This window comes from Candoia aspera, chromosome 1, assembly GCF_035149785.1.
Source record: "Candoia aspera isolate rCanAsp1 chromosome 1, rCanAsp1.hap2, whole genome shotgun sequence".
Taxonomy (NCBI): domain Eukaryota; kingdom Metazoa; phylum Chordata; class Lepidosauria; order Squamata; family Boidae; genus Candoia; species Candoia aspera.
Window position 1 is genome coordinate 45,505,300 of NC_086153.1, and position 17,281 is coordinate 45,522,580.

The window sequence follows — 17,281 nt, forward strand, 5'->3', positions numbered from 1 at the left end:
AAGCCCGATACACAGAAAAAGAAAAAGAAAAAGAAAAAAAGACATTTTTCAGCATCCTTCATGAAATGTGTGGCAACATAAATGAAAATTTTACACTTACTGGCACTTTCCTGATCTCGAAGCATAAGCAATGCTTTGATTTGCTGAGATAATCTTCTTATCCATTGAGCTAGATTTTGTTGTTTTGAATAGTCTAATCTATCAAGAATGAACATATATACAAATATTACTTACATCAAGAATAAAAGAATCCTACAAGCACTCTTTACAAGTAGTCAACTTACAATGGCAATTGGGACTGGAATTTCCATCACTAAGCAATGGGTTGTAAAGTGTGACTACATCGCTTAGCAATGGCAATCCCTGAAGTCCCAACTGTAGTCCCAATTGTGGATGGGGGAGACTTACCCCAGCTACTTGCAACCTTCTCTGCCGGCTTCTCCACTGACTTTTTGAAACCGGTCTAAGTGCTCACTGGTTGCCAAGTGCCCAGATCGCAATCACATGACCACGGGGGTGCTGGGATGGCCAGAACTCTGAGGATTGGTCATAACCACCATTTGTTCAGTGCCATCGTAACTTTGAATGGTCGCTGAACGAATGGTCATAGGTTGAGGACTACCTGTATTAATAATGTACTCATGAGATAAATAATAAGTTTCCAAAAGCCAATAAGGAATTTTAAAAGCTTGCTGAAATAAGCACAGTAAAACTACCATATACTTACAAAAAACTATAGAGCAGATTTTTGAAAAAGAACAGAGAAGCAATTTATTTCTGATATTAAAGGTAGAGAGACAAAGGGATGAAATGTTAAGAATTGGTTACATTAGCAACATGTTCGGAAACTGATGCTACAGACTCCGCACACACACACATATAAAAACTACCAATCACTCTTTTTCTCCATCTCTCTTTCTATACAAACCCCCCCCCCCGCATGTCTACAACCACGCACAACATATATACTTTCTGAAGTTGGTTCGAAAATAATAAAATCAATTGATCACTAGCTACAATTATACAGATCAGGTGAAGAGTCTTTTCATTTGACGAATTAGCCACAATTTATGTATTCAAAACTGTCATTTCCTATGGCCTCATATATAAAACAGTGTTCATGAAAACCATTACTGCCCAGGACAGAGTTTGGTGCAGCAGATCCTACTTGGCCATAGCAAATCTCTCAATGTCACTCTCTCTCTCTATTAAACAGATACATAAGGATGTCTCCTTTCAATGATAATGTTTTCTCCAGATTTGATAATTTCAAAAATAAAACACTGTGAAATAATTAAGATAATGTTAATTGAACAAACTTGGTGAGATGATTCCAAGATTTCTTTCTTTAGCAATTCTGTGCTACAAGGCAATATATATGCCTAGAAGTCCAAAAATATCAGCTAATGAAATAAACACTTTATCCTATTCTTTCCTTGCAAATTCCTGATTTATTATTCTCATTACTCATTCTTATTCTCATTCTTATACAGGTAGCACTTGTTTAGTGACCACAATTGGGACTGGCAACTTGGTTGTTAAATGAGGCGGTTGCTAAGTGAAACCACAACTGTGCTTACTATCTTACTTCAGCTTTCCTTTGCTTGACAGACCTGCAAAAGTTGTAAATGTGAGGACTGATCACAAAGTTACTTTTTCATGACTGGTGTAACTGCGAATGGTTGATAAATGAGGCAGTCACTAAATGAGGACTACCTGTATTTTTATTCATTTCCGTCACTAATAAATGTTTCAATTTAAATGAAACTTTCTTTACATTTTTATTTCTATCCCTGATTTTGAATTATCTTTTCTATAATACACTTGATACTTTTCTTTGATGTTTCCTTAGTTCACCCATTCTTCCCATTTCCTTATATTACACTAAAGAAGCAATTAGTGTTTCACTCTCAATAAAAAATCCTGTTCAATATGGTTAAGGTGATAGAAGAATACAAAGCCAACCCAATCATTTAATCTATTTTGAGTTTCAAAAGTTAGTGACTTCGTTCAAAATGTACAAAACATTCAAACCCTGCATGTTGTTACCAGAAGGTAAAGGTTCCTGATTTGCTTAAACCCTGTAAAAAATCACAATGGTTCAAGAAAGGATTTCTGATCTATCTAATTATACAAGTTATTACTTATTTCATTCATTCATTCATTCATTTTTATGTCACCTTTATTGTTTTTATAAATAACTCAAGGCGGCGACCATACCATGGAGTTACTAACCTGCTAAATAAAGTCCGTGGAGGAGGAAGAAGAGGAATGACAGTATTGCTTAAGCACTCACAGAGAGGACAAAGGAATTCACCATTTTCGACATCGTAACTTGTGTGCACTCGCAATCGTTGTTGTCGTCTTTGTTCTTTTGCTTGCACAGCATCAAAATACCTTTAGAAAACAATGTATCCTAAGCATTATACTGTAATACTAGTTCTAAAACCTTTTGCCGATACTACTATGCTGTCCTCATAAATACAATATACATAAACAGACACATAATATATACTGCAGGAGTGGAAAACCAATGTGTGGCCTTCTGATGCTCTAGTTTTACAGCATGCAAAGTACCCCTATAACGGGCAACACAAAAAATACTGGCCTTGGGTTTTCTTCTGGAAAGATGGGGAAGGCAATTTAAGAGACAAAATGGGTAGACTGAGCTTAAAACTTGCCCAACCTTCCAAAAGTCACATTAATTTCTTCCACTGTTTTGAAAAGAGAGTTTTATGGGCAAAGTTGACATTTTAAACCCGTGTAAGGTTTAATGCAACTATTTTGCTCTTCGGCCATCACAAAAGAAAGCTGAAATTTCTGATCTCATCTTTCGCCTATCATGTCATAACATCATCACCGGTGCTCTAAGCAGCACTGGGACCCCCCACCAAATTCAGCCTAGCGTTGGAATATATCAGGGCCAGTTACAAAGTTTCTGTACTGAATAATAGTTTGTCCAGTTTGAAAATGTGAAGGTAAATAGGAAAAGAGCTGATTTATTGTAAAGAAAATTATTACAACATTTGTTCATGATTCTGAATAATTGTTTTGAACCATCTTTTTCCTAATAAATTTTATTCAACATCTAAAGCCTTTTCTGTTGTTCTACTAGTTTGACAAAGTGAGAAATCCTACTTGAAAAGGGAGTATTAATTTTAAGAAATAAGCTGCAATTTTATTCACCATCAGAAAATATGAACAGACTGGGTATGACATTGTCCTAAAGCAGTAGGTCCTAAATAGATTAATTCAGGAAAGGAATTTTTATATATTTGCTTTCTCTCTAGCACCCTTATACCTCCAATGTGTAAAAAAAATCTGCCAAATGCACTCTGAGAAGCCTTTAGAGCTGTTTCATCAAGTATGTAGTATGTAGCCAAAGCCTGGGCAAGAATAACAACTTTCCTGGCAATAATCCACCAGCATGTATTATATGACTGGCCAAGCATAGCAGACAGTAGGGAAAAAATGTGTTTTAGATGTCTTGACAGAACATCCTTAACATCTGTTAATAGTTTTTTTTTTAATTACCTTTGCCAGCAATGTGCATGCATAATGTGTCCACAGCTACCAGTGTGTGTTCCGCATGACAGGTCTGGATGCATAAATAATGGATCATACTTTTCTGCATATGACAAAATAACAGAGATAATATTCACTAACAGATTATTCACATTCCTTATATATGCAAATACCTGAAAAGTTTTGCAAATCATTTAATCATTTAAAGCCTAATAATCTAAGGCCAGTACACTAAGCTAGCATTAGGATATTTGTGAATGGGTTGACTTAATTATTATTTTATAGTATATTGAATAACAGCCTCCTGTATAATTCAGAACAGAAGCTTGTGCATATGAATATCAGGTGGCCTTTCAAAATTGTATATAAACTACTCACCAGGATCGGAAATCACTACATTTCTATTTTTCGACAAGACTGTTGATCTCTGAACAAATGCTGCCAGCACCATTGCTCTGTTATCCATTTTGACCTCCTGTTCTTCTTGGCATAAGATACAAGTGACTATCTGTCTCTGTTCACACACTTTAGTCTGCTCAGGACCCAAGGCAATAAGCCTGGTATCTGAAACTGAAGGACTAGAATCAAATGATATTAGTAAGCATTCAGTTGGAATAGCTACTGAAGTAAACAATAGTTTATTTCATCATGTATAACTATGAATGCAAGCATTTTTATCCAAATCATCTTGTGCCATATCTTCCTTTCCAGAAATGTTCTATAGTGTGCCTTAATTAAAACCAACATGCTCGAAGCAATTAAGTGGGTTAAACCTCTTGGAATAATTTCAGAGTATTTTCAGTGTATACAAAGATAGGTAAAGTTCTTTAGATTGAAGTCTCCACTAAGATATAGAAGAGTAATACTTTGGAACCCTCTGGAAGCTGAAGAAAGCTACGAAGCATAAATATTTATCAAAATTCTATTTGATTACTAATATATAACAGAGCTAGTGAAATAAAAACATATACATTCACTAAAATATGATCAAATTATTCTGATCAAATTAAATGCTAAATAAAAAGTTCTCTCAGTCTCCTCTTACTAGTTGCATCTAGTAATTGCTGCACTTTTCTCATTTTACTTTGGTTAGTTGGTTGAACTTATATTGTTATTTTATGATGTAGTAATCAATCCTCAGCTCTGGATGATCGAGAGCCAGAGCAAATGTTAAAAATAACTATTACTATTATAATGAAAGAACAGTGACTAAGGCTGAAACCTTTTCTTTTAGGACAAGTGGAGTGTTGCTTGTGGGATGCTCCTTTTAACAGCAAGAGGAAAGATGGGAAGAAACAAACAACTTTTGCCAATTCTCTTTTCTCTAGGCTGCATATCTCTGCTGTACTGGATGGTTGGTGGACTTCCAGAATGGGGAGGCGGTACATTTATTACTTAATTTATATCACACCTTTCAATTTACTCTAACACTCAAAGCAGAGAGAGAGTCTCCTAATGAAAGAGAACTGTTCAAAATTGCATTCCCCTTTCTGTAACATACATAATTGAATTGGAATGGTTCTGTGAAAAGACACAAGGAGACATAAATTGAATGGTCAAGAAATTAGCAATATGAATATTAATGGAAATGCTACTGCAAAATGATATAATGAAGTTTTCCTGTTTAAAAATTAAGTAACATTTAGGTTGTTAGAGCTTACTGACACTTTCATCTTACCTATTATCATGCACTCTGGAGGTAGACGTTTCAAGTTCATCTAAAGTTTGCTGGAAGAGTTCTTTGTTCTCATCAATGAAATGTCGCTGCATCTCAGACATCTGTGCCATGATCTTCTCCCTTCGCAATCTAGCAATCTCTGCTTTTCGTTTTCTCTCAGCCTTTTCTTTATCTCGTGAGCTCTATTAAGTTAATACATCAGCAAATGTATATAGCTAATAATTTGTCTTTGACTATGTGTGATTTATACATTTAATACAGGCCTTAAATTGGTATTACATAAAATGAGTCAAGCATTCTTACACAGTAATGTTTCCTACTCTTCATCTGTTTAAGAACACTATCATTCATGAAAGAAAATTCTTTAATTTTTTTTATTAACTAAGGTTATATCCTGTCTCTCCGTAAAGAATTTTATGGATGCATTATATTTTGCAACATTTAAAATAATGTAAAAAAGTAATATTAAACAATCCAATAGATGGAAAGATCTAGTGACACCTTTTCTGAAAGCAAAGAAAGTGAGACCAATCACAATGCCAAAGTGTGCATGTTCCACAAGATGGGAATGATACAACAATCTACGACATCTTTCCCAGATGCCCAACCAATGAAGCACTGTTAGTAAGACTTCTTTTGCAGATCTTAATGCCCAGGCTAATTCATAACAAGACAATCAAACCCTCAGACAGACAAGGTTTTTAAATGAACTACAGGCAGTCCTCACTTAACGACTGGTCACTTAACAACCGTTCAAAGTCACAAGAGCCTTGGAAAGGGTGCCTTACAGCCTGTAAAGCACTTCTGGCCATCATAAAACATCACTTCTTGCCCCCCGCAGGCATGTGACTGCATTTCAGGCACTTGGCAACCAGTTTGCATTTACAACCACTTGCCAAGCACCCCACGATCATGTGATCACCATTTGCAATCTTCTCTGCCCGCTTCTGCAGAAAGTCAATGGGGAAGCCAGGGAAGGTCGCAAGCAGAGGGGACAGAGGGGAGCTGAAATTCTTTGTGGGGCTCTAGGAAGATTTCAGCTCTGTTTCTGCAGCCCCACAAAGAGTTTCCCCTCCCCTCCATGCATGGAGGGGAGGGGAAACTCTTTGTGGGGCTGCAGGAACAGAACTCAAATCCTGAAGATTTCAGCTCTGTTCTTGCAGCCCCACAAAGAATTTCCCCTCTGTGCATGGAGGGGAGCTGAAATCCTTTGGCGGCAGCTCTTCTGCTCCACCCACTTAACAACCCAGGAGATTGCTTAATGACCGCAACTGGGAGTGCTGGGATTGCGGTCGTTGAGCGAAGCAGTCATGTGGGCTTCTCACTTAACGACCACTTCGCTCAATGACGGAGATTCCAGTCCCAATTGTGGTTGTTAATCAAGGACTACCTAAGCTAAAATCAAGGACTACCTAAACTAAAGTATCTAAAATGAGCAAGAAACAAATGGCATCTAATGCATTTCTTTCAGCATTAGTACAAGTTAATGATCTAGTGGTCACGTTTTGTACCAAATAAAAATTCCTGAGATCCTTCAAGGGTTGCTTTATTTAAAGCACCCTGCAATAAGCTAATCATAATTCTACCAAAGTATAGATTACTATTGCCAGATACATTCAGCTCAGGAATACTTGCTAAATGCAATTGTGCAAGTGTACTCCTTGCCGCTACCACAGGAATTTGAAAATGCACTCCCTGGCCGTGAATTAATTCTTCCAGAGGAAGCCAACCCTATTCCAGAACAATTGCATACCTATCCTCAACTCTACCAGCTAACTGTAGCCCACCCTATCTGGAATTAAAATTCAGCTTGCTCACTCTCACCCTGGTCATTAAAAAACCTGGTAACACTTGGAATCCACAGGTGTTTTTATATATATATATATATATATATATATGTATATGTATATGTATATGTATATGTATATGTATATGTATATATAAAGACACAAGGAATGGTAGAGCCATGTTTCTATTAAATCCTTTGCTTCAAGTTATACCCAATTAAACTTTAAAAAGAAAGGCCACATAATTAAATTAAATTCTCCTTGGTAAACAGAGCTCACTCAATCATTATCAGTTAATAATAAAGCTTTCATTATGCACCATTACTTGTCTATTGTGACTAGCACTACTCCTCTCTACTGGTGATTAAAATATTTTTAATTAAAGAACTCTTGACACAAATATTAGACACACTGTATATTAATGTACAATAATTCAGAAAAAAAACTTGCTGGCAAGATTGTCATATTATATTTAGAATCTGTCTTTTGACATACAAGCTACCCAAATTGCTAGCTTTTCCCTTGTGTTGATATTACCTCTTCCATAATATTTCCCTCAGTCTCCAAAACAGGACTTGTAGAAGATCTCTCTTGGAGTTTCTTAACAGTATTAAAAGTCTGGAACAAGAAACTATGTTACTATTTGCTACTTAAAATTTTCATGTTAGCCACAAAACTGTAAAATTTACAGTCCATTCCAGTCCAGTACAATTTACCTTTAGTATCCATCTGATCATGTCTTTATGCACTTCCAGGTGGGGTGCATTTTGCAAAGTTTCTAGCATAGCTAATATACTTGGGGAATTGCGGGGTGTCTCACCAGGTCCTGTTTCAAACAAGGATAAAGGAAATCTATTTGAATCTATATTGGTTGCATAAATTTAACATAGAGGAACAAAGATCCAATGAGTGCTTCTTCTCATTCTGTTTACTGTTCCTTGTTCTAGGAATGGGATGGTTAAGTCATCTCTCACAAACAAAAGCTCATCTCCTCTATTCACATTTCCTCCTTGATTACAAAATTATCATCCATTTAATTACTTATAAATTAGGGGGACCAAACACTAGAATAAATGTTACATGGAGATAAACCCATTATTTTCTATAATGAACTACAGGTAACTTAATATACATGTTTGGATCATATATATATTATTACTTAACTATAACTGTCCGAACTATGTATGAAATGCATTACATGCCAACAGTAAGACAACCCGTAGGCAGAAAAGGCAAATAATATTTACTTTTACAAAAAGAAACTATGTTATGTACAAACTTATAGTTAAATATTTATAATTAGCAACAGGGGAATTAAAATGCACATATATTTGTACTTAGAGGTGTGCAGTTCTGAAGTGGGCAAGGGCACTTCAGATCTGATATGGATTTCTTCCCTGTACCCGTCAGCTGTTCCTTAAAGGAGCTATGCCTTTTCCTGACTCATACAATAGCAGTGCAGGCTCAGGAAAACATGTCTTTGAGTTAAAGAGTTGGAAACAGGGTATGATCAAGTCTTGTCACCTTGTTGCCTCCTCCTTTACTGAAACATGTATTTTCACATGCCTACATACTGCAGACTTCTATCTATTCTCCTGATAAAATGGAGAATTTTATTCAGCTTATTATTACAAATATTTTAACAAAAGTAAGTTTTTAAAGATAACTAGTACATTCTGAAACTAGATAATGCATCTTACTATTCTTTAGGTAAAAGAAATATCAGAGTTTGCAATCTGTATAGCAATAGCAACCTACTTGAAATCTTCTGAGTAAATGTAAATGTCACAACATTATCTTCATTGGCATTCTCAATGTGTTGTTTTTCTTCTTGTAATGCCATTCCAATCAAGTGAAGAATCTAGGGAAAAAAATGACAAAAGTTTCCTTTTCAGAAGTACTGTATATTCTATATAATTTGTATTCCTGAGTTAATGAAAACTTGAAGTTTACACACACCCTTTGTAGCATGGACTCTGACCAGGCATATCCATTATGCTCTACTGCCCACTGAAGTATTGTTCTCATAAGGCATAACATGACATCACACTGTAGAATATTAATCAGGCTTTCAAACAGAGGGCAGAATGGTGGTAATACAGGAGGTGGGAGTGCTGAAACAGAAATTAGCTGTTAATACATTGTAAAAGTTGTACAGCAAGGTGATTCAGTATATTAGGAACATTTAAGAACTGATGTGGAGCTTTTCAAATTAACAAAATAAATTATTTTATTGTTAACACAATCCTACCTATATCACCTGTATACATCCCTAGAGGTGTAAATAACTCAGCAATAAATGTAAAATCCCCCAAAACAGATTTGGTTGCTTCTCAGATTGGCACATGGAGTTAATTTGCATCTATAACAAAATAATTCTTGGCTCAAAAAATGATTTTGATGTGTTCAATAACAACTTGGATTTTTTGTAATATTTTTTAAAAATCACCGAAATTGAGAAAGGAACAGAATTCATGCATACTGACTGAAATTAGACCGAACCATTCATTCCGACTCAGAAACTCACTGAGTTTGAGAATGCTTACTCTCAGTTGAGTCATACTTGCCCAGCACTAATATCAAAGGGTGCTTGCCCAGCACTAATATCAAAGGTTGCATCTTATGTTAACTGTAACTTTTGATGAAGTAACACTGGAGGGTAATACTCTGTGTCAAAGTGTCTGACAGAACTAATGGTATTGTGTCTGTCATCAAAACATTAGAATCCAGAGATGAAAAATTAATTGTCACACCATTCTGACCCATATTTAGTTCTATAAAGTCTTCTATATATTAGGTTCTAATATTTCATTATTAGTATATACAAATTAAAACTGTATTTGCATAGGGATATCAAGCATGATGAGAGCCAGTTTGGTGTAGTGGTTAAGGCATCAAGCTAGAAACCAGGAGACTGTGAGTTCTAGTCCCGCCTTAGGCACAAAGCCAGCTGGGTGACCTTGGGCCAGTCCCTCTCTCTCAGCACTAGGAAACAGGCAAGTGCAAACCACTTCTGAAAAACCTTGCCAAGAAAATGGCAGGGACTTGTCTAGGCAGTCTCTGTCATGTTCACCGTTTCAATGTGTTGTTAACATGGTAACGTTTCACATGTCAAACCGTTCTTCCGTGTCTTACATGCTTGCCCCTTTGCTGGTATTTTCCATTATTGCTCTGTTCTTTATTTTGCTACTTTGGAATGTATGTTTGGGTTTGCAACTCTATCCAAGGTTACTTTCCCAGGCAGATGTAATGGTTGCTAGCACCTGGGAGGGGGTGGTTGCTAACGAGCGCTCGGGGTGGGACTGAGTTTGAAGCAAGGCTTTTAAGTTTGTATTTGGCGCGCTTTTGCTCATTCTCAGCTTTCTCTGTATTTGCATACTATTCCTTTAATAAATCAGTTATCTTTAAGCCCGGGCTTGTGAGACTGAGTATTTGGGATTAGGCAACCATTACAGTCTTTGAGAATCGGAAACAACTGAACAGATTAAAAAAAAAACAACCATAGATACATCAAGAACACCATAGATAATAGGATACGATTTTTTTAAAAAATTCATTTAAGGCAGGCACAAATTGTGAATCAACACAACCACTACTCACAATGTATGGCACCTAACAGACACTCCTTGAATTATTACAGTATTTGTATATGCTTGAAACTATATGGGTGGATAGCCAAGCAGCTAGAAGATACATTATATAGACAGTAACTATATTCAATTTCGTGAAACCCAAGTTGGGCAAGTATACTCTGAAGAACAATGTGTACAGTTTGGGTCCAGTTGTGGGTTTTGCTGGTACAATTCACATAATAAACATAACAATCTGTTACTGAATTTTGAAGCAGCCTAGCATGTCACATATACAAATGTAGTGATGTAAATAACATGTAGATATTTATGGCATACCCAGATGTTTAAGGGCAGCAGTATTGTTTTGATTGGGGAAAAGGGAAAATAGCTGTTCTCATTCACAATGTCTGTCCATTTAGCTTAAAGGCAATGTGATTTTCGAAAACTTTCCAGCATACTAAAAAAATGGGGCCAACAATATGGAGACACCAATACAAACTGGAAATGTAGGTACCTGTGTCTTCCCGGTTTTGTCGTCTTAGTTTTCTTTGGGCTTCCTCTGCCTTAAAAAAATGAAAAGCATTCCAAAAGCTGAAGACAACAGCATAATTTCTGGATGACTAATTTATCTCTTGACATTTATTTCAAGTTCCAATTTCCTATATTACTTGAGTGCAAAAACAATCAACTATATTTTTCAAAATTTCACCTTTAGTCAAGGCTAAAGTTCTATTTTGTTCACATTTGTATCAGGGTACAACTAGATCTTATGCCACAAATAAACAACCTGAAGCCCCGAGATTCTTTGGGGATTCATGCAATCCCCAAAGCCTTGAGTGCAGCCCCTAGAGGCCTTTGAGAGTTATCGAATTGTAATATTTAATGTGCCAGAAAGGGGAAATAGCTAAACATACGATTGTAGAGTAGTCATAATAACTGTTTCCAAAGTCAAAATTAATTTTTACCATTATCTTTCCCACTGTTTTGGGGAGTTTGATCTTTGGCATGCTGTTGTAAAATCAAATGCAGTCTTCAACCCTGAGAAAATTGTAACTCCTATACAATCTTGCCATGGTACAGCCATTTTGGCCAAGAATTAGCTAGGCTCTTAATACTAATCAGCTGTACCTTCCAGCTTCCCCAATACCACTTTCAAGATGATGATGGTGATGGTGATTTGTAACAGAAATGTGATACAGCCCAACTCAATTATCAGATTTCAGACTGAACAATATAGCTTTGGCAGATGAATTTCTAAGAATCCTAAGCATTCTATGTGTTACATTTTCTATACCAGCTTTACTTTTTTCATATAAAATTGTTTCAACTACTGTTCTGAAAGATAATTCCAAAAGTTACATTAGCAGCAAGAAATCAAATTTAAAGAGATTCCTAATCATAACACTCTTGTGTTTTCAGAACAAGAAAGATGCAGTCAAGTATTTTTCTTCAGCACAGTAAGCACCTGGCATATATTTCCTCCAAACTGACATTAATAGCTTGTTTATTTCTTTCCTCTTTCCTATGCATTATTACCTGTATCCTGTATGAATACTTCACCAATTCCCTATTTCTTGCCCACATCTTACTTCCTTCATTTGTAAACTCTATTCACGTTTCTCAATTAACTGCTTTGTTCTATTGTCAGAGTCTGCCATTGTTTGCATGCAAAGAATTTCTACCTCTAATTCCTTAATGAAACTACCCATGCAACATTTCCTTGTTTCTCTTTACTCACACTTAAACTACCATTTTTATTTCTTTCAAAGATGCACTGTACTGTTATAAAGTCAATCTGAATTTACAATGCAGACATTTATTTCAGAGTGCACTTATTACATTGCAATGTATTGGCTAAAGAGATAGTCTGAATATAGTTCATTATTTTAACTATGCTTTGTAAATACAAAACCTCATAATTATATATAATTGTATTATGAATGTTTTTATCTTGCACAATTACCTTAGACTGTTCTGCCCTTGAAAAATGGTAAAAATATAAATTGAAATCTTTAGCACATTCTGGCTTCAGCTCATATAAGCCTCTTCCTGTTAATCCTGGTTTCCTAAAAGATAATTGGACATGTACAATCAACATTTTAATAACTAAATGACAACATTCTAAAGTAGTTCCATGAAACAGCAAGAACTAAAACATCAATATGAAGGACATCTTATACTTTTAATTGTGTATCAGTAGTAGTGACAGCACAAAGCTTGTTTGCCTACAAGCACAGACTCTATGTTGGCAAAAATTACCCTGGGAGCCTCTGTCTGACTGGAAGGATGGCTGAATGACATCAGAGGACTTCAGAGAGGAACAGGGTTCACCTTTCCTTCTACCTGAATCCTTATATTTGACTTCATATAGGCCATCAATGGGTTCGCTGATATCCTTTCAGTTCACTACCCTGTAAGATGAATGTGTGGCTTCTTAACTGACAGATGTGAGAGTCTGAGATATGGCACACAGGCAATTGACACCATGTGTATAGTAAAGTTCTAAGTTGTAAAGGATCAGGCTCTTGTTGCTACCTAAACAAACCTACAGAATAAAATGGGAATGAAAACCCCATTTTCTTCTGAGCTGCACTGCCCTGAGAATAACTGTCAAGGTTGTTGCCTTTTGCCTTGCTTCTCCACTCAGCATTTTTCTCTTTGCGCTTGGGCAAAACAAAGACTTCTTCCTTCCTGTTGAGGCAAGACCACCCTTTGAAAACAAGGAAATGGCTAAATCCACATTTATAAATTGCTGTTCATATACATGTTTGATGCATTTGGGAAGATGCGGGACAAGGCTGCGGTCTATCAGTTTGTCATTTTTGCAAAAACTAACAAGGAACACAATTTCTCTACTAAAGTAAATTCTATTCCCCAAAGGCTTAAGCCACATTATATTAGTTAGCCTTTAATGTGCAACACATATTTTTGCTGCTAATATGACTACTTCCCTCAAAAGATTTTTTCCATGTAATATTTTCCATCACAATTAAAAAAGTTTGCTTTGTTAGTACTTTTAACAAAAAAAATCCCTCAAAACATGCACAGAGAGAATCTTACTTCTTACATTATCTCTAACAGTTGTCAATTCTTATTTTTATTTGCAAAATGTCTTGTCCACTTTTTATTAAAACAATTATAAAGTAAGATTTAGGAATGAAGTACAAAACAACCCTAAACAGTATTTACTGGGTCACAATATATACTGCTTGACACATTTAAAGAGGTTTATTGCAAGGTAGTCATTACTTGAAACAGGCAACTGCTTCAATCACAGTTTCCATTCCAGTCTCTTTGTTTTCCTATAAAACCAAAGGAAAAAATGTGTTATTATATATGCACATACTTTTCAAGTATATTCCCTAAGGTAATAATCAGCTAGATCAACCTGGAAGTGTTAAACATTTAAGAGTCTTTAAGACTGTGCTGTCTTAACATCAGTTACTGTGATTGAGACACTATACTTCACCAAAAATTTATGTACAGTTCTACAATCTCATAACAAGACTAATGCATAATAATTTGAAGTAATAACTTCCTTTATGTTTCTGAAAATTCCTTTCCCATATGTCACCTTCCTGTTCACGATAATATTAATAATAGTCATTGTGATTAAATTGCAACAAAATAAAGCACTCTGGATAGGTAGGAAAATTCAACAGATATACTAATTTCTAGGGAGTATAAAATGGTGGGGAAAGTATTTAATACCATCCATAAAGCCTGCTGGGAAATTGCGTCCCATAAAAGCTTTTAACTGCTGCTATCTGCAGAAATCTTCATCACCGATTCCCACATCTCAGAATCCCTCCAAAGGTCACCCACCAATTTAGAAAGTACAAGTGACAATATTTCTAATAAGACTCACATCTTCTGGCAATGCTTTTACTAATTCACTATGAGCCATGGGTCTGATGCTCAGCTGGTGAATAATCTCTCTTTTAATTTCATCTGTAGCATTAATCTGTCCAACTCCTGGAGTAAATCTCTCTCCTATAAAACAAATCAATAATTACAGCAAGCACTGATCAATTCCATTTTATGCATATGCTGAACTGAAGCCATAAAAATGACTACTTTTTTCTAGTACAACATTTAAAGGAATATTCATACTTTTTATTTTAGATTTTTTTATCCCACCTTTATTATTTTATAAATAATTCAAGGCAGCAAACATACCTAATACTCCTTTCTCCTCCTATTTTCCCCACAACAACCTCTAGGAGGTGAGCTGGCTGAGAGAGAGTGACTGGCCCAAAGTCACCCAGCTGGCTACGTAGGGATTGTGTCATGATCGTAAACACCCCCCCAAATAATTTTATTATATCAAAGAGCACAAGAAAGAGAAGTAATTTGTACTTTCACTCTCTAACATTTGGAGTTGCAGGTACAATAAATTAATGAATTAACCTAAACAACCTCTATAAATAAGAGGATTTCTGACTATAATTAGAACTAATCCATAACACTAATCCTTAAAATATTAAATGAAAAAGCATAAACTCACCAACAATAATTATAATTAGGTATAACATTTCTTCAATAAGAGTATTATTTTGCTGAACCATATCCTGAAAGAAACAAGAACTAAAATGTATTAGGAATCATTTATGCATATTTCAACATTAATCTAAGATACAATATCTTGTAATTTATTTGTAATTCATTTCTTAAAGCTTTGAAATTAAATCTTCAACAGCTAATAATGTACCTTATTGGTATTTTCAGAACTGAATCTTTTGCCATAATCAGGGGTACTAAATATCTGATAAAGTTCAAAGCGACACAGCATCATCATCAAAAAGTGATTTGGATCCATCATAGATGCACCTGTCTAAAAATAATAATAATAATAATAAGTTTAGGGAAAGAGAACAGAATGATATAATCTTGTTTTGGCAATACTGTATTGCTGGCCATACTCCCATATAAAATTTGTCTTCCTTTGCAAATACAAAAAGTTCACAAAACAGTTGCATATGAAGCAGCATGGGTCTTCCCATTATAGCCCTAATTTTTTTTAATTATAATATCCATTTCAAGTGCAAACAGCATATTGAATATTTGTTTTCCAAAGTTTTGCATTTTTTTAAAATACTGGTTCTATATATATATTAATATATAACTTTTCCATAGCCCAAAAAAGGCAGGTACATTGAAAAAACTGACAGTATAAAGGACTATTATGAATATTTCTTTTTGATGTAAGTTTATGCACAGGCCAAATCACAGAAAACATATGGACTTCCCTTCTAGGACCCTTAGTTTGCCACTGAACTAGACAAGAAAAATATGCCCATAAGCACAGACCATCAGAGTACTGGGAAGCATCAGATACCTCAACGGTATTTTTTTTCCCCAAAGAACTCAATTGATAAGAAAAAAATTTAAGGAAATAATTTTAAAAACTCTTTAAAGAAGGCAGTCATATTAGTGACATATCAAGGTACAGCTAAGGCCTATCCAAACAGCATTATTACCTGGAGCATTACTATGTCTTTGTCAAACATTTCTCTTCTGCATTTTACATTATGATAGTAGTATATCTGAAAAAGAAAGTTTTCACAGTTTGATATATGTTTCAATTCAGATTCTTAAGTGGGGCTGCTACAACCACTTTGCACAGCATTTTGCTGACAAAATTGCACAGATTCACCAAAATCCTGAGTCCTCATGAACAAGATCAGACAAAATGTTTGAGGTAATCCTTGGCCTATCCAAGGTAATGGCTATATAACCTGGGAATCTTTTTGACCTGCAGATTCTGATAAAGTAGAAAGGGTGCTTTCTTACATGACTCCCACCACCTGCGTTCTGCACTCTTGAACCTCCTGACTCCTTTGGGAAGCAGGTGAAGGCATGTTTAGCTGGGTCCAGGAGACTGTCAGTGTTTCTCTGTGTGATAGGATGATGCCTGCAGCCCTGAAAGAAGGTGTGGTACAACTGCTCCTCTCCCTGGATCCAGCCATTTTTTGCAACTATCTTTCTGTCTCCAACCTTCACTAAAAATTTACTGAGAGGATCATGGGAATTCAGCTACAGAGGAAGTGGATTGTCTAAACCTCTTTCAGTCATAATTTAGGGCTTGGCATAGGACAGAAATGGCACTGGTGAATGACTTTTAACAGGACCTAGACTCCCCACCCTCCTGATCCTCTTAGATCTGTCAGCAACTTTCAATACCATCAATCATGGTATTTTCCTGGACCACTCTTGGAGATTGGGAATAACAATTGTTCTACAGTAGTTCTGTTCCTTCCTTGTGGGCAGTTCCACTCAGTGATGATGGGGGAGGTGAGACTGGCTTGGTGAGGCGCCTCTGGGCTTGATCCTTTCCCCCCTGTAATTTCAATCTACATGATGCGACTGGGAGAGGTTAGTCCATTGGTTTGAGTTGTGGTACCATCAATATGCTCATGATACTCAGTTGTACACTGCCACACCTGGCCATACTAGTGAAGCTATTAAAGTCTTGACCCTATGTCTGGAGGCTATTGGGACACAATGAAACAGGTTGAAATTGAACCCAAGCAAGAGAGAGTTACTGTCTGTTCACTGAGGACACTGGTCAACTCCAGTACTGTCTCTCAAAAGATCTGAGGGAACAGATCTATGATTTGGAAGTCTCTTGGATTCATGGCTATTACTGGATTGGAAGATGGAAGCCATGGGCAGGAGGGCTATTTCCCAGCTTTGGCCAGTGTGCCAGTTGGGGCCCT

At 36.0% G+C, this 17,281-nt stretch overlaps 1 protein-coding gene across 2 annotated transcripts in view; it reads right to left on the bottom strand.

Moving 5' to 3' along the window:
• UBR2 (ubiquitin protein ligase E3 component n-recognin 2) overlaps positions 1 to 17,281 on the bottom strand; it is a 65,197-nt gene that overhangs the window by 15,805 nt on the left and 32,111 nt on the right. For both annotated transcript variants that reach the window (XM_063303004.1, XM_063303009.1), the window contains exons 18-33: positions 16,043 to 16,108; positions 15,274 to 15,396; positions 15,070 to 15,133; positions 14,431 to 14,555; positions 13,812 to 13,864; positions 12,526 to 12,628; positions 11,077 to 11,125; positions 8,950 to 9,104; positions 8,749 to 8,851; positions 7,707 to 7,816; positions 7,528 to 7,608; positions 5,204 to 5,385; positions 3,904 to 4,103; positions 3,535 to 3,628; positions 2,236 to 2,397; positions 101 to 198 (exon numbers count right to left, since the gene is read on the bottom strand). In XM_063303004.1, coding sequence (XP_063159074.1) covers positions 101 to 198; positions 2,236 to 2,397; positions 3,535 to 3,628; positions 3,904 to 4,103; positions 5,204 to 5,385; positions 7,528 to 7,608; positions 7,707 to 7,816; positions 8,749 to 8,851; positions 8,950 to 9,104; positions 11,077 to 11,125; positions 12,526 to 12,628; positions 13,812 to 13,864; positions 14,431 to 14,555; positions 15,070 to 15,133; positions 15,274 to 15,396; positions 16,043 to 16,108 — 1,768 coding nt within the window. The remainder of the gene's footprint in view (positions 1 to 100; positions 199 to 2,235; positions 2,398 to 3,534; positions 3,629 to 3,903; positions 4,104 to 5,203; positions 5,386 to 7,527; positions 7,609 to 7,706; positions 7,817 to 8,748; positions 8,852 to 8,949; positions 9,105 to 11,076; positions 11,126 to 12,525; positions 12,629 to 13,811; positions 13,865 to 14,430; positions 14,556 to 15,069; positions 15,134 to 15,273; positions 15,397 to 16,042; positions 16,109 to 17,281) is intronic.